We start from the raw sequence: 24,892 nt of genomic DNA on the forward strand, positions 1-24,892 counted from the left end.
TACAGAGCGGACAAGCCTCCGAAACCCACGATCTGTGAACAGTCCAACCATTTAGCGTCTAGTGGTACTTTCACTGTCCTCTCACTTCTTGCTGTAGATGCTCACGACAGTAGCGCGTGAACATTCGCCCGCCTTCGCCCTCTCGAGATACTCGTTCACAGGCTCTGCGTAATAATAATCTTTCCTTTGTCGAAGTCGCTTATCTCAACAGACTTCCCCATTTGCAGCCCATATCATCGCTATGGTGATCCCCTGTCCACGTCTGCTCCGCTTACATATGTTTCTTACCGCGTCACGTGTCCTCAACACCACCAGGCGGCATTCAACGTCGCGGTGGGCACTGGTCATAATATTTTGGCTTATCAGTGTATGTGTGGTATTATGCTATAATTTTGCAGGTACATCAAGTAGTGTGCATGTGGGGTGAATAGAGTTAGTAGTAAAGCAGTAATAAATTAAAACGTCATACCTGTGAGACTCGGCTCTGTTTCGGAAGTGTTGAAGTCCCACACTAACTTGTTTTAAGCGATGATTTATTGAGAAAAAGCCGGAATTACGACGCAGGGATCCAGAAATTGCAATGAGAATTAGGTGCTTTGTATTAAAAATGGAAGCAGCTACAAAAATATGCTGTAATATTTTAGGAGTTTCAGAAATGAAAAGTAACACTTTTCTTTTATAACCTGGGAACATAGATCAGGTCACTTCTTTAAAAGTCATTACTATGGAAGAAGATACCAATTTTTAATCAGCCGATGGTTGATGACAAAGGTTTATGCATGGAATCGATCATCTGAGAAATAAAGGTTCTGAGTGTGCAGTTGCAGATGCGAAGAGACGAGAGTATAGCGAATATGAAATTCAACAATTCACTAAGTTGCGAAGTTATGTACTTCGTCATCATCATCTTGGACAGTTTCCAGCCTCTGGCCGGGTCTGTATGGAACATGAACCTCTCCATCGTCTTCTGTCTTGCCACCATCTCTCCGTCTTCACCTTGGTCCAGTCTTCTCATTCCTTCTGGACGCGTTCCTGTACTCCTTTCAGCCATCTGTCTCTCGGTCTTCCTCTTGAGCTCTTTCCTTCCAGTTTCATCTCGTGTATCCTCCTGGGTATCCTCTTCTCCTCCATTCTCTTAACGTGTCCATACCATCTCAGCCTTGATTTCTCTATCTCCTCCTGTAATGTTTCCACCTTCAATAACTCTCCGATCCTCTCATTTCTTAACGTGTCTACCTTTGTCACTCCAGTACTGTTTCTCAAGAATTTCATCTCACTAGCTTGTACTTTGATTTTCTCTGTTCTTTTCATAATCCAGGTTTCTGATGCATATGTCAGGATTGGCACATAGTATGACCTGTATACTGATTTGGGGTACATCCTTGCTCCATTTCAGGCTTCTGACACTTTTCCGAAATGCTTCTGCTTTTCTCTCCCGCTCGTTTATTTTTCTGTCGTTTTTTCCATCTTCCTGTATCAGGCTTCCTAGGTACTTGAAACTCTCCACTCTCGTCAATCGTTTCTCACCAATTGTTATTCCAGTTGTTCCTCCCTCCTTCTTTCTTGTTGTGATAATTATCTCACTCTTACTTATACTAAATTTCATCCCAAATTCTTGTACTGTTCGTTTCCATACACCCAACTGCTCTTTTACTTCCTCCTCCTTATTTCCCTAAATCATCAGATCATCTGCAAACGCTATAGCTTTCATCTGCCTATCACCAATTACTTGTGCTACTGTACTCATTATATCATCCATCACTACAATGCAGAGTAATGGTGAAAGTGCACGTCCCTGCCTCAAGCCAATCTTCTGTTCAGTCCAAGCTGATCTCTCTCCTCCCTCTTTCACACAGCTCACACTTCCATGGTACATTTCCCGTATCCTCCAAATAATCTGTTTTGCTGCTCCTCTGTTCTCCAGAGCTTTCCACACTTTGCTTCTACGTACACTATCATATGCTTTTTGAATGTCTAGAAAGGTCATTAGTAGATCTATTCCATATTCATAGTGCTGTTCCTGCAGCTGTCTTACTGCAAAAATTAGATCCACTGTGGACCTTCCTGTTCTGAAGTCTGTTGCTCTTCCCTCAATCTTCTTTCTAATTTTGCCCAAATTCGTGCTTCCAAAATTTTCTCAAAAATCTTTGCACAATGAGTCATCAATGTTATCCCTCGATAGTTCTTGCACTCTTTTCTATTCACCTTCTTAAAGATTGGGACTATTATTCCCATCTTCCAGTCTTCTGGGATCATCTTCTGTCCCCACACAATTTTCATTACTCGATATAGCCTTTGTATCCTCACCTCTCTTGCTGCTCTCTCCATCTCTACACTTAGCTCATCCAGACCTGGTGACTGCCCTCCCTTCATCTTGCCCAATGCCTCTTCCACTTCTCCCCATGTAAGGTCTTATTCTATTTGCTCTTCCTCCTCTTTTTTTCTCCTTGGCTTGTTCTTCCTCATCCAGGTCCCATCCAGGTTCAGGAGATCTTCAAAATACTCCTTCACATATTCTTGAGTTCCTCCTTATTCTCTACATCTTGTCCACTTTTGTTCACTATTCGAGCATAATCTGTCATACCGTTCTTCCTCTTACTTTTAATCATCCCACATAACACCTGTTTTGAACCTTCACTATCCTCCTCCATCATTCTGGTCCACTGTTCCATCCACTTTCTTCTTTCCTCCGCCACCACTCGTTTTGCTTCTTCCTTGCCTGATACTCTTCCCTTGTCTCTGCTGTTCTCTTCTGGAACCATACCCTAAAGGATCTATTCTTCTTTTGAACTATATCATTTCTTTTATCATTCTACCAGGGTGTTTCTTTTCATCTCTTTTTGTTGCTTGCCCTCCCACATATTGCTTCCGCCACTCATACTAATGTTTCCTTGAATCCACCTCATTCCTCTTTTTTTGGTACATCCTTTGCGATGCTTTCCTTTACTACTTGTAGGTACTGTAGCCTGCTTTCTCCTCCTTCAGCTTCCATACCCTTATATGTCTTTCCTGGTTTTCTGTCCCTTTATTATCCTTAGTCCCCCTCAGGTTAATTACCAGTAAACGGTGGTCGTTATCCAAGGCCTCTGATGGTAATACCTTAAAGTCAATGATGTTCCTATTCATCTCACTATCATATAGAAAGTAGTCAGCTATCGACTTTCTCTTTAAGTCTTGACTGTACAGGTTATGCACTTACAATGTAAATTTATACCACAAATGTATCTCAGAATAGAAAAAGGAAGAAAAGAAAATGCACTACTAATTCAAAGCTAGTAATTTTACTCACATTTTGGTCATTAACTTACTGTGGAAAATAGCAGGCAAAAGTTGTCTCTGAAACTCTCACTGAAGAGTGCTTTTCAGTACTATGGTGAGGCATTGGTTGGCAACATAATTAAGTACGAGAAAATTCGGAAGTGCGTGCATGTGTTTTACTTAAAACTATTCTAGAAAGATACTTCTTGTATTTATCTTACAGCATCATGAGAAAAATTAAGATTAAAATAAAAAATAAAGAAATGTAAAGAAAACGGATAGGCGGTGCTTTACGAAAAACTTTTACATTGCTGTGAACAATGACGTGGCACAGTAATTATTTTCCTTTTTGAGTATTTCTTTTCGTATGCAGAGGATGAGTCGAAGCCAATATACAATCCTTTTGTAATTCTTCTTTTTAATATATGGTTACTATGATATTATGGAAACAACTACCGCTGTGTTGGGATCAGGTTTCCAAAATTTTAGAATTTTGGAGTCCTTTCCAGTAGCCTTGTCGATTTTCGGTATTAGAATATTGAGTTTGCTCATTTTGAAACCTTAATTTACTAGTTCTCATTGGATTAGTTGGTGTTTCACAGTGTAGAAGTTTCTTAAATTATTCGATAGAATTTCGCTGTTTTCCTCACTCGGTGTTCAGAGGGCTTCATCTTACTTTCGAAAACGAAGGATTGTGGTGATGATGAGGAGGGTGGGGGGTGGTATTGGGTGGTGTGGAGGGGTGTCCTGTCGCCCTTGAATCCTCTTTTTAAAAGGGGACTTATTTCTCTGGAAATTTTGATCTACCTTGTCCAGCATTCCTTCTCCGTATTTCCACTTATCACTGCAGAATTTTAGTGATTGCGGTATTATTATTAATGATATGTTTTTCTAGTGAAGTATACATACAAAACACTACCTTGTAGAATCTAAAAAAAGGCTACGTTTCAGGCAGCTGGGTGGGGTATGAACGAGTACGACGATTTCGCTGACACGCTGCACGTCGTCGACATGCCAGTCATCGACGACAGACGCTGCATCGAGGAACAAGAGCGAGACTTCAGAAAGTACGTGCGTTATACCACGTTCTGCGCCGGTTACCGTAATGGTAAGTTCATGATTGTGACAAATAATGCTGTTCCCGCATTACTCTGTGCTTGTAGCTAGAAAGAATTTCTTTCCTTGAGTAAGTCCTGTGTCTAAATTAGTAAAGAGAATGTGTTGTTCCTTGCCACCACCACAAGTCAGCTAGACCAATTCGGGAAACGCCATAGTGATCACTTGACAATGGCAGCTTTGTACCTTTAATGTCTATTGTTGTTTTCTGCAGTCACATGTAACATAATTTTTTACGACATTTCTTTTTCTCTGACTTTCATCCGACTTGAGACTATGTAAGGGGGGCACCAGTGCAATTTGTTAGTGTAAGTTGCCTACATTCAGGGGCAAGGATAAATTCAGAGGCAAACCTATTGTTCTCTTTTAATCGACAGGTCTTTAACCTATTGTTCTGCTAAGAGGATTATGGCCCCCTGGGGATAATCCATCCTTTTTACTGACAGATCCTTTACCTATTGTTAGATTGAGTGGTTTTCTAAGAATTTAACCATATAATTCCAAGAAGAGATGTTTGAGTGGTCATAAAATCCCTGCCCACACTGTTACGAGTCCTCCTCGATATGTCTCTTTCCACAAAGTTTGGGTCCCAAAATAGTGTTTCACGCTCTCTCCAGATGCGAATTCATCGAGAATCACTGTCCCGGCCAAATCGAGACTCATCTAAGTAAAGAACATTGGCTCAATGTTCGACCATCCAGGTGGCATGTTGATGGCTCCACTCTAGATGTTCCCTTCTTTGAAGATGCGTCAGAGGTACACATACAGTGTATCCCTGACAATAAAGGCTACTCTGCCAAGGCCTTCTATACACCGCTTCTTTCTATACAACACGTCCAGTTATTGCTGCAACGTCAGATGCTAGTTGTCGTACAGTACTAAGGCGGTACAGCCAAATAACGGTCCTCTCATTCTGATGTTACATGCGATCGGCCCTGGCCTGGTCTTCAGGATATAGTTTCGATCTCTGTAAGCTGTCGCCACATCCGAAAAACAACAGAACGATTCACATTAAGCCATTGGACCACGTCAGTTTCCGACTATCCTGCTTCCATTCTTTCCATGGCCCTTCGTCGCAGAGAGCCTTGTAGGCGTCTTGTCTGTGCCATACTGCACCGTATGTGGCTGTGTACACAGTGACTGTGGATCTGGGCCTACCCGGCACACACTATCCCGTTTGATAGGTGCCCTGATGTCACCGTTGACACGTTGACCGAAATGTCATCTTCCATGCAGGAAACTATTGTACAGACAACTGTTTGTATAAACATATCATGAATTAGACACAGGACGGGGAAATAGTGGTTTGTTGCTTTAAATATGGATGCAGCGACAACAACAACAACAACAACAACAACTACTACTACTACTACAGATTGGATCATGGTTTAACTGTGGGTAAGGGTCTCTCTCCCGGCCAGTGCAGAAGGGCTGCTCTGTAGTCAGCAGACTGGCGCACCTCGCGATCGCTACTTGGTGTGCTCGATAGGATTTTTTTCACCAGGTACGTTTAGTGGAAACATTGTGATGGAGGAGGCTGTTTGTGATCACAAACGTTGGTGCCTACAAGACCTCGGATATATTTAGCACCATGATATATTTGTGGTGAAAATTTCATTACTTGATTTGCATAATGTTTGTGTGTCTTAGTCAAACGTTGAAAATATACTTTTATTACGAAGAAGGACCATCGTAAGGTGCAGGTGAGTGTTGTAAGCGATCTGTTTGATTCCTGTAAATTGCTAAGCAATTAATTTGATAGGTTAGTGCAAATAGCTTATTCCACTCTCCCTTTGCTTCCAGTATTAGCCAATAGGAACACTGTGTTCTGAGGAGAGATGAAAATCTCCATGTGCATGTTCTGTGTCGTTGGTTCACGCAGACAAACAGGGAGTCACCTATTGAGAAAGACAGAGACAGGAAGTGTGTTTGAAATTTTCTGATCAAACAGAATGCCATCACTTGATGCTGTGTTTGAGGGGTAGGGGAGGGGTGTGATATCAAAGGTGGCTGATATGTGGTCCGTGGTCGGTGGTTTTTAGTAATTTGATCTGTAAAATTGGACATTGGGCAGTTAAGACCGTCGTGGTGGTACCCTGACGATAGACACTCGCAGAAAGACCTCGAACAGTGGCCACTATACCACACTTCATTCAATTTGCGATCTGTAGACCTCTTTTTCAGGGTGTAACAGTCAGTGCAGTATGTATGTATCTTTGCTGCTGGAATTCTCGTAATTTGTAAATCTGCAGAAAGTGGCGGTGGGTTCCGAAATGTGTCATGAACTTTTAGATATATAATTGTTCTGATTTTCCTGTCTGTACTTCGACACCAGTGTGCTTCTAAAGGTGAGGAAAGTAAATATAAGAGCCTTAACATCCCTGACTCTGGCAGCTAATATAAACGAAGTCCACTCAGTGTTTCCATGCGCAATCAGAATAAAAAAGCGCTGAAATTGTCTAAATATTCCATATTGCTTTGTCACCCACAAATTGTCTCAATGAACAGTATTCCATACTCTTTAGTCAATTTTCTGACAAATTCTTTAACTATGTAAATAAACTATATTCCAAACACTGCCTTGTAACCCATAAATTATTTAAATAAACAATATTCCACATATTTTCCAAATTGTTTAAACAATATTTCATACACTGCAATCGATTTCCTACGAAATGGCCGACCAAATGAGTCTTTTTCCCTCCAATTTCCTGGTGGGAGTGGGGGGCTGGGAGGTTTCCTAGAGGAAGTGGGTTAATTAATTGATATATTTAATTTATTAGTCGATCAAATTGATATTAAGGGTGCTTGTATCAGTGATGGGAGTTGCCAAAGAGATGGGGGAGGGGGAGGGGTATGGGGAGGAGGGGAGTTGGGGGTATCTTGGAAGACCACATAATTGAACAATAGGTAAAGGACATGTCAATCAAAAGGATGGATTATCCCCAGGGGGTCATAGTCGTCTTAGCAAAAAGTGGTTCAAATGGCTCTGAGCACTATGAGACTTAACATCTTAGGTCATCAGTCCCCTATAACTTAGAACTACTTAAACCTAACTAACCTAAGGACATCACACACATCCATGCCCGAGGCAGGATTCGAACCTGCGACCGTAGCAGTCCCGCGGTTCCGGACCGCAGCGCCTAGAACCGCAAGACCACCGCGGCCGGCAGTCGTCTTAGCAGACTGATAGTTTAAGGACCTGTGAATCAAAATACAACAAAAGGTTTGCCCCTTGATTTGTGCTTGCCCCTGAATGTACAAAACCTACACTAACAAATTTCACTGGTGGCCCTCCTTGTTCCACTATTAATATTTGCCTGCTAATTTTACAGATGTTTATGAGGTGCAGTTGTGACACAAGATGGGCTGCTCTTTTCGACGTGTTACAGATATCCCGTTTTGTTTAAAAACTGTTAATATTTTTCGCAACTTTTAGTATTATTCACGTCAGTGATTTCTTAGCATACTGAGATGATGCATTGTAGAATGATTAATATTTCACTCGCTGTTTGTAACGAAGACACACGTTATTACATCATTTTTATGGCACTGTGGTGCAACATGTGATATGGTCGAAGTGAAGAGAATAGCCGATCTGCTTTTCAAACCAAATGTTTCTTCCCTTCATAGACATTGAGTATGGTTTTGACAAAATGCACAGTTAAAGAAGTCGTTTTCCATACGTGAAGTGTAAGTATTTTGATTGATGCGTGACGTGCAATATACAAGTCAGTAACGTGAGACACTTACCATGTGAAGCTAGTGGTACTAATGCAGGAGGTGATAATGTTTCCCTATCTCACCCTTCGACTATAAAGATGTTCTGGCTCTAGACAACAGAAGCTTAAATCAGCCATACTAGCATGTAACTCTTCAGATACTTGAATATTTGAGTACAGATTCCGAAAGATTAAAATAATTTTACACAGTATGGAGGAAGTCTTCTGATTTATTTTGTATTGAAATCCCCAAAGTACAATAAACGGCGATTTGAATAAAGTCTGTCTCATAGTCACTCCATGCGTGTGAAACACGCTGTTTCCCCATCACTGTAAAGCCATGTAGACGACCAAACTGACAACTATGTATCTTTTTAAGTCATCAGTCCTCTGCATATCCCATAGAGCCCACCATACTCTCCTGTACCAGTGTCCTTAGAATAGGAATTGCCATGAAGATATGTTAATGTGAGAATTACTTGTGATTAATTTCTGCATCTGGTTGACAGCACACAGTTGGTTTTTGATTTGGGGGAGGGGACAAAACAGCGAGGTCATCGGTCCCATCGGATTACGGAAGAAAACCGACCGTGCCCTTTCAAAGGAACCATCCCCCTGGCACAGAACCATCCTTAATATACACTACTGTAATCTGTGCACAGGGATCTGCCTAAACGTATATCAATAACATGTGGCCCCAGTAGTGTGGCCTAAGTTGGAAAATTCGTAACAAAACAATAAACGACAAAAATCAAGAAAACGACTTAAACTGTCAAGTGGACAAGATATACACTGATGAAAAAAAAAACACAACAACAAATAATTAACGTAGAGTAATGAAATTACGGGAATAGATTTGTCTAGGTAACATATGTAACCGATTAATATTGAAAGATCACAGATTAATGTAAGTGCAAGATAACCCATTGAAAGTGTGAAATGCTGATACTTTAATAACTGGTGTAACCGCCAGAATGTTGAATGCAAGCTTACAATGCATTGTGTTTTATAGGTGCCAGATGTGAGTTTGTGGTATGGAGTTCCATGCATGTTGCACTTGGTTAGTCAATACAAGGATGGTTAATGCTGGTTCAGATGACGCTGGAGTTGTCGTCTGATGATGTTCCACACGTCCTCTATTGGAGACAGATCTGGTGATCGAACAGACCAAGACAACATGTCGACACTCTGCAGAGCACGTTGGGTTACAGCAGTGGTATGTGGGCGAGCGTTATCCTGTTGGAAAACACTCCCTGGAATGCTGCTCATGAAAGCCAGTACAACATGTCGAATCAGCAGACTGACGTTCAAATCTGCAGTAAGTTTGCGTGAGATAATCAGGAGAGTGCTCCTACTGTCGTACGATGTTTCATCCCAGACTGTAAGTCCAGGTGTCGGTCCGGAGTGTGTATCATGCAGACAAGGTGGTTGCACGTCCTCAACTGGCCTCCTTACGACAAACACACAGCCATTACTGGACGGAGGCAGATCCAACTTTCACCATAAAACGCAACAGAACTCAACTGTGCCCTTCACTGAGCTCTTACTTAACACTACGGAAATCGCAAATGGCGGTGGTTTGTGGTCAATGGAATGCACGCTACAGGCCATTTGGCTCGGAGCAGTCCTTGAAGTAACCGATTTGTCACAGTGTGTTGTGTCACTGTGGTTCCAACTGCTGCTCAAATTGCTGCTGCAGATGCTGTACGATGCGCCAGAGCTGTATGCCGACCATGATTGTGTTCCCTCTCGGTAGTGCCACATGGCCGTGCAGAATCCAGTCATGTTACGACCGTACACTCTCGTTACCACAGCCGGCAGCGATCATGTACAGTGGTTACATTCCTGCCAAGTCTGTCTGCAATACCGCAGAAGGAACATCCAGCTTCTTGTAGCCCTATTACATAACCTTGTTGAAACTCACTGGGGTGTTAATAATGGCGCCCTTGGTGCCCTAAGACATTCATGACTAACACCAGCTCACCATTTCCAGTCTCAAAGGAAGCTAACGCTCACTACCGTTACATCGTATATTTACAGCAAACCTAATTTGCATCCCCGTAGTGGCGCTACCAGCGCCATTCTCATGCGACCGGCGCAAAATTCGAATAGACGCCGTCTTTCAGATGTAGAAAGACTCCTTCCAACTTTCGTTTATGTCACACAACTCCTTCTCAGTGTTGCGATTTTTGTTTCAGTCATTGTAATTTCTTCTAAAGTGAGAGAGGTTATTCGTTATGACGATGTATTTATTGCAAAGCAGTGTTTATGAAATATGGTATTCAACCTCAATTTTTAATAGCAGAAATGCTATTAAAACACCTATAAATCACAATCACATCAGTACTGATGCTCAGTTGGCAAGTTCGATGGAATTGCTGGAATTCACTACACACCGCCTCCGCCTTTCAGTATTAACATTACCGCTATCTGGCTGATTGTATCTTAAGCGACAGCGATTGTGAACCACCAAACTGTAAGAGTGTGCTACCCACATTAATTGAATAATTCCTGCTGTACGTCGAAAGAACGTCACGGAGGGTGTAAAGAACCTTCGAAAATTCCTAACGTGCTGGAGCTGCAAAGATACTCACCACAGGCAGCTGCCCATTGTACATAAATCCTGGGGCCGGTGCTGAAAGTCTGCGAGTCCACGACCAGTGCGTCTATCACAGATTTGAACGTCGGACTCCGCACCGATTGCTACCCTTGCGGGACTACTTCAATCTTCACTCTGCGCCGGTGCCAGACCCACTCTCTCTAAATACCTCCGAAAACCTCATCCTCCTAAAAATGCTCCATGTGGACAACATCTGAAAATTCTCGCTACCCATTACACACGACAAGATTTCACCATGCATATGGCGCAATCAAATATCAGCGCACAATATTCCTCCATGCGACGGGCCAAAATCACTCCAACAATAGAGTGGCTTGCTGCCAAAAATTACTGACAACCCAGGGACGTCACCGTTTGATTCTTCTGAAAGCTGGCCCGAAAAACACCTACAGATTCTGAAAAAGTTTCTCGCCTGACAGGAACAATTTCCAGGCCGCCAACACGTCTGCATTAAAGCCTGAAAGCTATAAGAAAGGCCCTACTGCTAGAGAACAAACAGTAGTGTGTTAAAGGCGGGACTCTGGCCGTCGCTGGGCGACTGTCTGGCAGCACGGGCCTGCCACAATCCACCTCTGTGACCGACCCCCCTCCCCCCCCGCCACCCCGCCCCAACCGGTCCTTGGCATCGTTGTTCCTGCAGCAGGGTGCTTTCGTCTCCCCAGAGCCGTTGCCCATTAAGGAGAGGTATCAGTGAAATTTCAACACGATCAGAAAAAAATCGCAAGGAGCTGGAAATTTGTTTCATAACACATCTTGGCGTACTGAATTAAGTGGTAAATCCGATTTGCCAACAAACTTTTTTTCATACTTTTGGATTTTTGAGTTTTGAAACTATCATTTCTTCAAACCCATACGTAGAGTTGTTGGTTATCACAGATTGTATTCACAAAAACAGTTTGAGCCAAAAATGTTTAAAATTGACGGAGGAGTAGCATTTTTTCGTTTCTGCCATTTCGATTTTTTCTAAGAAATTGAAGTATTGTGACATTTTTAACACTGTATAAAACGAAAGTTGTAGAGAATTTATAAAAATTTGGTTTCTATAATACATGAAAAGATTTTATCGCAAAATAGAATTACTACGACATTATACAGTGTTTCGCCCAGTATGAGGGACAAATAAATAAAAGACGACTCTATACGTTTGAAAATTGTTATCTTTCTTTATTTTCAGTTTATACATCACATCAGCATCGTATATATGTGAGTAATATCCAATAACATCAAAACAATCCGGTATCATAGGTTACAACATCATGTTCGAATATATACTTCTGGCCATTAAAATTACTACACAAAGAAGACATTCAGATGATAAACGGGTATTCATTGGACAAATATATTATACTAGAACTGTCATGTGATTACATTTTCACGCAGTTTGGGTGCGTAGATCCTGAGAAATCAGTACCCAGAACAACCACCTCTGGGCGTAATAACGGCCTTGATACGCCTGGGCATTGAGTCAAACAGAGCTTGAATGGCGTGTACAGGTACAGCTGCCCATGCAACTTCAACACGAAACCTCAGTTCATAAAGAATAGTGACTGGCGTACCGTGACGAGCCAATGGCTCGGCCACCATTGACCAGACGTTTCCAATCGGTGAGAGATCTGGAGAATGTGCTGGCCAGGGCAGCAGTCGTACATTTTCTGTATCCAGAAAGGCCCGCACAGGACCTGCAACATGCGGTCGTGCATTAGCCTGCTGAGATGTAGGGTTTCGCAGAGATCGAAAGAAGGGTAGAGCCATGGGTCGTAACACATCTGAAATGTAACGTCCACTGTTCAAAGTGCCGTCAATGCGAACAAGAGGTGACCGAGACATGTAACCAGTGGCACCCCATATCATCACGTCGGGTGATACGCCAGTATGGCGATGACGAATACACGCTTCCAATGTGCGTTCACCGCGATGTAGCCAAAAACGGATGCGACCATCATGATTCTGTAAACAGAACCTGGATTCATCCGGAATAATGACGTTTTGCCATTCGTGCACCCAGGTTCGTCGTTGAGTACACCATCCCAGGCGCTCCTATCTGTGATGCAGCGTCAAGGGTAACCGCAGCCATGGTCTCCGAGCTGATAGTCCATGCTGCTGCAAACGTCGTCGAACTGTTCGTGCAGATGGTTGTTGTCTTGCAAACGTCCCCATCTTTTTGACTCAGGGACCGAGAAGTGGCTGCACGATCCGTTACAGCCATGCGGATAAGATGCCTGTCATCTCGACTGCTAGTGATACGAGGCCGTTGCAATCCAGCACGGCGTTCCGTATTACCCTCCTGAACCCACCGATTCCATATTCTGCTAACAGTTATTGGATCTCGACCAACGCGAGCAGCAATGCCGCGGTATGATAAACCGCAATCGCGATAGGCTACAATCCGACCTTTATCAAAGTCGGAAACGTGATGGTACGCATTTCGCCTCCTGACACGAAGCATCACAACAACGTTTCACCAAGCAACGCCGGTCAACTGCTGTTTGTGTATGAGAAATCGTTTGGAAACTTTCCTCATGTCAGCACGTTGTACGTGTCGCCACCGGCGCCAACCTTTTGTGAATGCTCTGAAAAGCTAATCATTTGTATATCACAGCATCTTCTTCCTGTCGGTTAAATTTCGCGTCTGTAGCACGTCGTCTTCGTGGTGTAGCAATTTTAATGGCCAGTAGTATAGCTTCTTCTCTTTGATGCTTGGCAAATCAATTTTTGGACGAATTTTTTCGAATATTTCACTTCAACTTGCTGCAATGCTCCTTTTCCCTTTTTGCTGATGCTTGTGCTGTTTGATTAGTCTATTTGAGCCCTAATTTTGTGATTATTTCTAAAATAACTCTGTGAGAGCCAACATTATATTCACAAACACTGATACAAGCGGCTACTTTTACTCTCATTGCAGAAACATGGGTCTCTTTGGGACACCTATTCCGTGCATCTCATTAACATTTTGAGTTAGACACCAAGCACATCATATTAGTATAGAATTATCAGTTAAGCGAGTATAAAGAGGCAGTTTTTCATCTAACCAATGTTAATTTATTGGTGTTTTTATATTAGAAATATGAGATCCAGACTCAGTTTCTTTTGTGAATGCTGATTGGTAAAAACACCATGATGACTCTCCTTTTGAGCAGTGACAATGCTGAGGAGTTTTGTCAGTAGAAGCACAATGATACATTGACGCAAATGTTGCATCTTTCACATTCTGTAAATAATAAATTAGTTGACACTCTTACAGCTGTAAAATGTCAATCATATCGAAAAGTATGTTTATATGCACCTTTATATCACCTTTATATCTATATATTGCTTTTTTGTAATACTCAGCATGTTTTTTTATCGTAGAGTCCTTCAGCTATCCATGACACTTTCCACCAAACGTATCGAGTATTCTTTTATTTTTACTTCGTACTGGGCCAGACATTGTATAATGTCGTAGTAATTCTATTTTACGCTCAATTCTTGTCATTATAAAAACAAAATTTTTATAATTTATCTACATTTTCTGTTTGTATATAGTGTTAAAAAGGCCACAATATTTCAATTTCTTAGAAAAATATCAAAATGTCCGAAACGGAAACATGCTACTCCTCCGTAAATTTTAAACATTTTTGGCTCAAAATTTTTTGTGAATACATTCAGTGATAACCAACGGCTCAACGCATGGGTTTGAAAAAAGAATGTTTGTTTCAAAACTCAAAAATCCAGAAGTATGAAAAAATATTTGTGTAGCAACTTGGATTTACCCACTTAATTCAGCATACCAAGATATATTATGAAACAAATTTTCAACCCCCTGTGATCTTTTTACGACCGCACTGAAATTTCGCCGATGCCTCTCCTTAAGGCGGCAATGCGGTAACTTCTCAAGCAGCTTGGATTGGATTGGATTGTTTGGGGGAAGAGACCAAACAGCGAGGTCATCGGTCTCATCGGATTAGGGAAGGACGGGGAAGGAAGTCGGCCGCACCCTTTCAAAGGAACCATCCCGGAATTTTCCTGGAGCGACTTAGGGAAATCACGGAAAACCTAAATCAGGATGGCCGGACGCGGGATTGAACCGTCGTCCTTCTGAATCCGAGTCCAGTGTGCTAACCACTGCGCCACCTCGCTCGATCAAGCAGCTTGTATCTGCCCCCACAGCAGCAACACAAACAAATCACAAAATTTTATTTAGTCAACAGAAAGAAAGACCCATCACCTCCAATTACCCAGCGCAACTAGATACCGAGGCAAGCATTTCGCAGTCACTCTCTGACCACTTTATTAAAATCGGTTATTACTCGTTTCTCCATCTTAAGCTTACTGCAATTTAATTAAAGGAAATGTTTACACCAGGCGCTTTTTGCTTTTATTTATAAAGCATCTCCTGATGTCATTCTGCAAAGTGGATGCAACTGTTTCCACATATTTAGATGTTTTAAATTTTTTGTTTATCAAGTTGGTGTGCAATTTACTTCCGTAGTTTCTGTTTCTTCTTGAAATATTCTCCAAGCTACTGCTTCTTCCTGCTTTCTTAGCAGAAGCTTAACATACAGTTGGCGCCGGCCGGTGTGGCCGAGCGGTTCTAGGCGCTTCAGTCTGGAACCGAGCGACCGCTACGTTCGCAGGTTCGAATCCTGCTTTGGGCATGGATGTGTGTGATGTTTCTTAGGTTAGTTAGGTTTAAGTAGTTTTAAGTTCTAGGGGACTGATGACCTCAGATGTTAAGTCCCATAGTGCGCAGAGCCATTTGAACCATACACTTGGCAGTGTTTGCCTTTCTGCACATTTTCTTACGCTGCGTTTGCATTTCACTTCTGGAATTCGAACTGATGTTATGTGTGTTCTCACTCAGCACAGTACTACAGTGTTTATGTCTGTTCGTTTGTTTTCGGGTATGTTGTTAGCATTACCAACCTGTGAAAATGTGTAACACATCTTTTCTTTTAATATACGTAATTCACGCAAGCATGCGCGCGCCTGTGTGTGTGTGTGTGTGTGTGTGTGTGTGTGTGTGTGTAGGCGGATGTGGAGGGAGAGAGATATCTCTCTCTCCCTCTCTCTCTGTCACACACACACACACATGAGCAGCGGGCCACACGCACGCGCAACGTCAGACCTGCTTCTTTTACGCATTTACCTTTCCTACAACCAGTCTAAGTGGCAACTAATCGATCCTCAATTTTTTCCCTTCTTCTGTGTACTATTATTGTCAGCAACGTGGATGCATGGCGATAGTTCTTGAACTTAACTGCCCTTGGTGTATTTGGAATATTGTGGATGACATTTTCCGAAAGTCTGATGATGTGTCTACTATCTTTTAGCTTCTACTCAGCAACTTGTATTGTCGTTTGGTTGCCGGCCGAAGTGGCCGTGCGGTTAAAGGCGCTGCAGTCTGGAACCGCAAGACCGCAACGGTCGCAGGTTCGAATCCTGCCTCGGGCATGGATGTTTGTGATGTCCTTAGGTTAGTTAGGTTTAACTAGTTCTAAGTTCTAGGGGACTAATGACCTCAGCAGTTGAGTCCCATAGTGCTCAGAGCCATTTTTTGTCGTTTGGTTGCCGTTTCCCCCAGTGACATTAGAAATCGTGAATAGATATTATCTATGCCTTCTACTTATTTGATCGCAACTCATCCAAATCACTGTCAGACTCTGACCGGACCTCATGTGTCTACCAAATGGACTTCCATTTCTTCTATCACGTCAGCAGACAGTTGCGACTCCTCGCAGAGTCCTATTATGTATCCTTTCCAACTATTTGTTCTCTCCTCTACGTTTGACAGCACGGTCAATGTTAACACTTTTGATTTTAATTTCACCTTCGTTCAGATACATCAGACCAACTCACAGTGCAATGTCGTTGAAGAATCGGCTATGTGATTTCTCTTTGAGGCTAAGGGGAGTTACAGATGAAAGGACGTTATATCTACGAGATATGTGAGCATAGATTACTGAAACATTTCTTGTGTATTGATGAAGTTAAATCTCGTTGGGTTTTCTTATTGGACCATTACTTCTAGTTTCTTTGAATACTACGTTTCTGCCCTCTTGCTGAGAAACCCATCGGTCAAACAGTCGCAGTAGTAAGGTGAAGTCTGAATTTCACCATTTCACCCTCCAAGATTCCAACAGAAGAAATCGTCTGTCCAGTGGTATCCTCGTTAACTCTTTTCTCCAGAGTAATAGCTGGGGAAGTAAAACAAGAAGTTACATGTGTCTTACGTCGCTCTCGCCCAACCAAACCAAATATCACCACAACTTAATGAAAAGCAGGGAACTAGAGCTGTAAATATGGTAAAAGCTCTCGCCGTCATGGGAAATGCCACTTAGTGACAAAATATCTGAACTATTGGCAGATACTGTGTTCTGCAAGCTGAAGGCCGACCCTGCTTCGAAGGACTGTTAAGAAACTCACAGTTGCTATATAAATGATAATATCCGAAACCTCATTCCACAGATATCTCTGCTACAGAAAATTTAAGGCCTACCCACTACCCACAAGGCAAAATGTTCGCTGCATCTCACTTTAAAGGGAATCAACTCGCCGACTTATCTGTGGGTGCAACATTCGTATAAGAAATTGTGACACTTAATTGGACAGACCGACTCGTTTGTGAAGGATTCCGCACATTTTGAGGCAATGCAGATTTATTGCTGAGTTTTGAATAAAATCTTTATTTACAAATGTTCCTACACAAAGAGTTCCACCTACTTGAGATATCACCAAACATAGTATACCTGTGAAAAATTTCCTGAGATAGCGACGAGATGCAGGAAAAGAGGGCAAAAAAATTGTACCTGTATCTGTGGGAAAATATGCACCAGGTTGCTAAGACATTGATGCACACATTGCCAGCAGAAATGCTAGCAATAGTTGACCACTGTAAGAGGTGCCAGGATCTTGGAAAACAGCAAGCATCAAATTAACTTTAAAATAAAAGCATATTTTAATTCAACCGCAGACAGCCAGTGTGCCAGAAAACCTGTGATGATTATGGACTCTATCTATATCTGTTGTTGTTGTGGTCTTCAGTTAGAAGAGTGGTTTGATGCATCTCTTCATGTTACTCTATCGTATGAAAGCCTCTTCATCTCCAAATAACTACTGGAACCAACATCCATTTGAACCTACGAGCGTTGCCCAGAAAGTAATGCACCGCATTTTTTTTTCTTAGCCGGAAACAATGCTACCAATGCGAAACGTTATTTGTGTATTATTTGAAGTCTCCAGAGTGAGCGCGCCGAGTTTCTGTCACTTCCAACAGATAGCATAGCTGCAGGACTGTTTCAAAATGGCGTCTGTAGGTACGTTACAAACAACGTCCCGTCATTGAATTTCTCACTGCAGAGAAAGAAACGGTGGGGAATATTCACAAACGCTTGTGCAAAGTCTATGGACCATCTGCTGGGGACAGAAGTATAGTTGGTCGCTGGGCATGGAGGGTGAGGTCATCAGAAGGCGGTTCGGCAGAGTTCCACGATTTGCAGCGGTCGGGGAGACCATCCACGGCTGTCGCACCTGACATGTTGCAGCAAGCTGGTGTTGCCATTCGCCATTGAAGGATGCCATTCGTGGAAGACATTTTGAGGACGATGAGGTGGACATTCACACAGTGAAGCACTGGCTCCGCCACCAGGACAAGGATTGGTGCCGACAGGACACACACGCTCTTGTTTCGCACTGGAGGAAGGCCACAGAACGGGAAGGAGATTACTTGGGAAAATAGGGTGTGTGGATAAAATACCATTCTTTCTTGTGTGTAGTTCTCATTATGTTCAAAAAAGAATTGTTGAAGAAAAAATGCGGTGCATTACTTTCTGGGCAGTCCTCGTACTAACTGTGGTGTCACCGCCAGACACCACACTTGCTAGGTGGTAGCTTTTAAATCGGCCGCGGTCCGTTTATATACGTCGGACCCGCGTGTCGCCACTATCAGAGATTGCAGACCGAGCGCCGCCACACGGCAGGTCTAGAGAGACTTCCTAGCACTCGCCCCAGTTGTACAGCCGACTTTGCTAGCGATGGTTCACTGACAAATTACGCTCTCATTTGCCGAGACGATAGTTAGCATAGCCTTCAGCTACGTCATTTGCTACGACCTAGCAAGGCGCCATTATCAGTTACTATTGATATTGTAAATAATGTACAGACAAGAGCTACGTTCAACATTAATGGATTAAAGTTAAGTATTCTACCAGTTACCTCCTTTTTTCTAAGTGCTAATTACCTTGTCCTGTTCCAGACCTCACGCCAGCCTGCGTGAGCTTAAACGCGTGCCTTTCGGCTTCCTCTCATAGTGGGTTGGCTCTCTTGCCAATCCACAACACTAACTGCATTCACCCCTTTGTCTCCCTCTGCAATTTTTACCCTTACACTTCCTTAGATTACCAAACTGACGAGCCCTTGATGCCCCAGGATGTGTCCTATCAACTGAGTCCTTCTTTTAGTCAAGTTGTGCCATAAATGTTTCTTCCCAGTTCTATGTAGTTACTCCTCATCTCTTGCACAATCTACCAATGTAATCTTCAGCATTTTCCTGTAGCATCACTTTAAAAAATGCTTTCCTTGCAGTAGCTAGTCTGCATTTGATATCAGCTCTGCTAAACTGATCCATTTTATTGTGTCAGCTTTAGCTTTACTGTGAATTACGTAGAATTCCATGGTATATCTATTTAATCTGGTTGGTTAGATTCTTTTAATATACCTAATGAATCTTAGCTTAGGTTTTTCAATATTCAAATAAATGTTCTATGCACATCAATTTCCTTATTTGCTATTAGTCTGTATGTAACTTCTTCAGTATAATTTGGACGTAAAATTTTCATAATTACTTTCATTTAACTTTTTTGGATTTCTTCAAAGCCTCTCTTTCTGGTTAAATTGGGCGATTCAGTACTGTAGCAGTCTCAGCTTTTTGTATTTTCCTCTTTTTGTTGTTAAAATACTATAAGTCTGTGGCGCATTAGAAATGGAGGTAAGGGCAGACGAAGAAAAATACAGGGGACGAGGGGGATGGAAACGAAAATGAAATAAGGGGTTATATGTATTTCTCGTCAAGTCGAATGATAACTGAGCTAAGTATCGAATGTGAAGATATGTCTGTTACCAAATCAACCCTGATTTTCCGTATCAATTCTTCCTTCGCTTATCCTCCTCCATCTTACCACAAATGACGCTTACTGCCTCCAATTGTACTGGAAATGCAGGACTTGCGAGGGGCCTAGTCGTGTTCTGTCGCTTCAACGTAGAAAATGGAGATACTATTGCACTTCATTAACCTGACATCAACACATGTCGTTTTCCCACGTCGCGAGTTCGTTGTTCTTGATGTGAGGCTCTAACATAACTTCTGAGAGGGCTAAGTCTCTTGATTCTACTAAATGATCTGGTAAGTTGCAAATTAGCGATGCTAACAGATTTTTTTATTGACAAAACTCGAAGCAGATAAAGCTATAATTTGCTACTAAGGACTTTTGCGTATGTTTGGTTTAAGTTCACTGATGTAAAAAGAGGGATGCTAATATTTACTTCACACCTCACTGAATTAGAACTTCTATGCTTTGTCAATGCAAACCGAGAGAGATGATTAAAATTTTTGAGCACAACGTATTTTCTGCCACACCTTTGCCGCACGATTCATTGTTGCAGTTGCAGATAAGACTTATTGTCTAATACGTCGAGAGTAGCTAGGATTGTCGTGTTGTTAATGAAATGAACCACATACCAAGCGTACGAATGGTGTCATGTCCCTGGGAACATTCCCCAGTCAGGTTGCAAAATGACATTCAAATTGATGATGGAACTGCTCGTTTTTGTAATTAAAGCCATTTTCTTCCTTGTCAATAAGCTAATTGTATTTTGATCTGACCGAATGAAACTATGTGCGAGGGTATTCTGTAACTGACACTTTCTGCTGAGAGGATTTGGCGTTACAGTGATGTGGAACTTCACTCTAGTGAAACTATCTCACAGGTTACATCCAACCAAGTGGAACTGACATGTGATAAGAAGTTTTGTTGAACCTTTCCCCAGGATCTGCTGCAATCTGTCGATGGAAACTCCTGTAATGTGGTTTTACTAGACGATAGTAAAATGTTTGTTGGTATAAAAAAAACTTTGAGATAAGAGGATTCCTTCACCATGTAAATTACTGTAATGAAATAAGACTGTACGTAAAGGTGGGGTTTCTGTGTCAGGCATGAATATTGGCGGTGGCATATCGATCGAATCACAAGACCACGAGTTGTTGACGCATATCAACTGATTTATTGTGAAGAGTAATGGCGGTGGCACTAAAATAAAATGTGGAGTTTCTAAAATTATAAAATAGCGTTAAACTGACAAAGAAAAGAAAATTAATTTGCAGTTCGGTGCAACACAAATTTTATAATATTTGTGCAGGCAATAACATCACTCACGCCTCTGCTGTTAGCCACGAGAGTGCTCGCATGCCATCAAATGCAGCCCCGCTAAAAGCCTCCAACATTTTACACTCTTCAACCATCTCAGAAGCTATAACAGATATGTGACGCTCAATGGCTAAAATGCGACTGGCTGGTGACTAATATTAGTATGGAAGTATGGATTAAACACGTTAAGGACTGTATAAGCACTGTATTCATTACGTTGAATCGTATCATGTAGAACATTCTCACAAACGCGATGAAGTTCAAAGGTCAGAGTAAATATCTTTTTCAAAGAGTAATTATGACTCCATATTTCGCGTTACGTTCTTCAGATCAGTAAATATCTTGTTCTACACACTTTACAAAGTAGCCTATGTTATTCCTCAGCGCTCAAGTCCCCTCCATTCCAAATGTCATCAAAACCAGATAAACAGTTTGGTCGTGAAACGTTACAGACAGAGTTAATCTCACATTTGATGTTAGTATGGGTATGAATGTGTATTAAAAAATAAGGCGTCGTGATTTATAAGATGTCCATAGATCACTGATTCGAATCAAACCAAAAGAATAATTTATTCTCGACAGTCCTCTCATTTGAGAACCAAATCACAATTACAAAACTTCACCACACCGATCACAAACAGAATATTATTGTTTTCCTTGCTGTTTACATGCACTTACATAAGCAATTGTTGTTCAAACACGTCGATTTCCAAAAAAATATTTTCTAGTTAATGTGACCACATACCTTTTACTTTATTAGAAATGTTTTTTTTAATCTTCGTATTGTCCAACTAGGATCCTTATTGTTTAAACTTTTTAAGTTTCGTTATCTTATATAGCGATGAAGTTAGTATGCTTCAGACACTGACATCAGTTTACATGTTGTATTGTTTTATATCTCTCTGCATACAAAACCTCATCGTCTACACCTTTTTGTAGTGTGGGCGTATGGTGACATCTTCACTACTAGCAATGCTTTCCAGAAAGTGAACTGTTTGTTCGCAAAGCAAATGCATGTATCCTTTGTAGTCCACTTCCCAAACTAAGATTAATGTGAAGCTTTTAATGCATCCCACCACAGAAACAACTGCTACAGTCAGTTCTTACTAATGCTACTTTCGTATTTCGCGTAGAACTTTTAAAAATATATGTCCCTTCCAGGGTACGAACATTTGACATAGTCGCCAGTCTGCTGCGCTGTCCGTTGCGCCATGGAATACCTATTGTTGGCGATACCTTGCTGAGTGTCTTCTATAAAGAAAATCAGCACTATGGTTTGTAAAGACTAATTTTATTTGCTTTGCGTTGTAGCCCATGACTGACAGTAGCCAATCCAGTTATAATATACGAACGCATTTGCAGTAGTTCTATAATTCCTTAGTTTTGAGCTAGTTTAATGATGTTGTAGCGACCAGGGAAAATGTCTGTTGTTGCACATATCTCCGCTCTAAATGGACAGAGCATAAATGCATCAACTTTCGTAGTGTTTCGCCTAAAAAAATTCCTTTCCATTGTTAAATGTTGTTTCCCATCACTAAATAGCTAGACTGTTTGCAGAAAAAGTACGTAAAAACCTCGTAACTTTGGCTAACACTGCTATAGCACATGCAAGCTTCATCTTTCTCCTAGTCTGTGACATCACCAGAACTTCAGCCATTAACACAGCGTTTTCGATCACGTGGCAAAATCTTCATACTTAATAATTTTTAAGTTTTAACTACAAAAAAATAAGATATTTTGTGACAATATTGACGAAAAATACTATTTTAATGTTATGATCAAACAGAATAAGAACTATCTGAACGTTATTTTTAATAGCCTATTATGACAGGAAAATATTCAAAATATTGGTTGATAACGACTCACCACATGGTTCAGGAGGGCAACCGAAAATGAATGTGCGGGAGGTGCAGAGATCAATCTTCTAGGGGATGCATGTATTACACTTCACAAAATTGACATCGTCGACATTAAAAAAATGTTGAAGACAAACCATTAACTTGCACCATGACCAGAAAATGAAAAATGGCGCGCCACAGTGATCACAGAGGTTCGCACCATCAAAATTGAAGGCTAACTCCTTCGGAGTTACAAACTATGCACAACTTCAGCTGGGAGCCACTCTTAAAGAATGCATATTGGTGTAGCAGGGTGACGAGAACTGATGGAACGTGAGGGCATGCAATCCAACGCGAAACAGTCTCTCGTGGACCTCAGCATGAAACTGGCTGTCCCTGAAGGCAATGACGTTTTATAGACACGGAAAAAAACACCCAGAGACTGAATTTGTCCAGTCGTTTCAGGTGGTATGTATTACAATGTCACACACTTTTCAGGAGGGATAGTTCGCTGTAAAGGAGTATGATATTTATACGCAGACCAGTAATGGAACGAAAACCAACTTATTTTGACGAGCTATTGGCCAAAAGCAGTGATCATACCATAGTTGTAATTCTCGTACTCACATTTCCGATTCTTGCTTGCTGTGACCTGATTATTCCCTTCAGCCCATGTGAGATCGTGCAAACGAGAAAGAACTGTAGAGGGCAGAGCTCTTCCAACTTCACACAGTGCAATAAACATTCATATTAACAGTTAGCATCGGGTATTGGCCAAAAGCAGAGGTCACACCGTAATTATAGTCTTCCTATTCTTGCGTGCTGTGACGTAAATATTCTCTGCTGTCTTTGCGACATCACACACAGAAGAATGAATCATAGGGGGCAAAACACTACCAACTTCCCGCAGTACAGTAAATAAATATTCAGCCAAGATACAGATTAACCGTTAGCATAATTGCATAAAAGTGCATTAAGGCATTGAAGTTATTTGATCTTGAAAACTTCCAGGGTTCCTCTTTAATATGCATTTCCTCTTCAAATCCCGATTGGTCAGAGTTCAGAACAAATTCCTTACTAAACGATCGGGTAAAGCTGTTTACCTCATCTACAAACTTTCAGACCGATTCCGCAATTTGCTGTGTATCAAGTTGACGCTTTGTTTGAAATTTCGTCATCTTACGGCTTCCAATTTTGTAGCGCTGTTTGAAATTATGCACCACCCACTGCTTCCCTTGAAATCACTGTAATCTATGTCGCGCGCAGTCTGATGTGCATAATGTAGTAGGTCATTATCATGCACACGTTGTAAATTGCATCGAGCATCCTTGAAACGCGCAAAGACTACTTTCTGTAAGGAGAGCATCTTGTCCTGCCTTAAATATCCGTAGTTTTCCTTATGCACTAGACAGTTATATTGCTGTATCGTTATTCGAAGTCTGTTTATAATTTTTTTCACTATGCAGCGGTTGATCTTCCATGCACGTAATTACACTACTGGCCATTAAAATTGCTACACCACGAAGAGGACGTGCTATAGACGCGAAATTTAACCGACATGAAGATGCTGTGATATACAAATGATTAGCTTTTCAGATTATTCACACAAGGATGGCGCCGGTGGCAACACCTATAACGTGCTGACATGAGGAAAGTTTCCAACCGGTTTCTCATACACAAACAGCAGTTGACCGGCGTTGCCTGGTGAAACGTTGTTGTGATGCCTCGTGTCAGGAGGCGAAATGTGTACCATCACGTTTCCGACTTTCATAAAGGTCGGGTTGTAGCCTATCGCGATTGCGGTTTATCGTATCGCGACATTGCTGCTCGCGTTGGTCGAGATCCAATGACTGTTAGCAGAATATGGAATCGGTGGCTTCAGGAGGGTAATATGCAACGCAGTGCTGGATCCCAACGGCCTCGTATCACTAGCAGTCGAGA

General features: G+C 41.7%; 1 protein-coding gene across 1 annotated transcript in view; it reads left to right on the plus strand.

The window, feature by feature from the left end:
- The window catches only part of LOC124594439 (limulus clotting factor C-like), a 109,768-nt gene that overhangs the window by 64,922 nt on the left and 19,954 nt on the right, over window positions 1–24,892 (plus strand). The window contains exon 5 of the mRNA XM_047132813.1: window positions 4,210–4,366. Within this exon, the coding sequence (XP_046988769.1) occupies window positions 4,210–4,366 (157 nt within the window). The remainder of the gene's footprint in view (window positions 1–4,209; window positions 4,367–24,892) is intronic.

This window comes from Schistocerca americana, chromosome 2, assembly GCF_021461395.2.
Source record: "Schistocerca americana isolate TAMUIC-IGC-003095 chromosome 2, iqSchAmer2.1, whole genome shotgun sequence".
In the NCBI taxonomy this organism is placed as follows: Eukaryota; Metazoa; Arthropoda; class Insecta; order Orthoptera; family Acrididae; genus Schistocerca; species Schistocerca americana.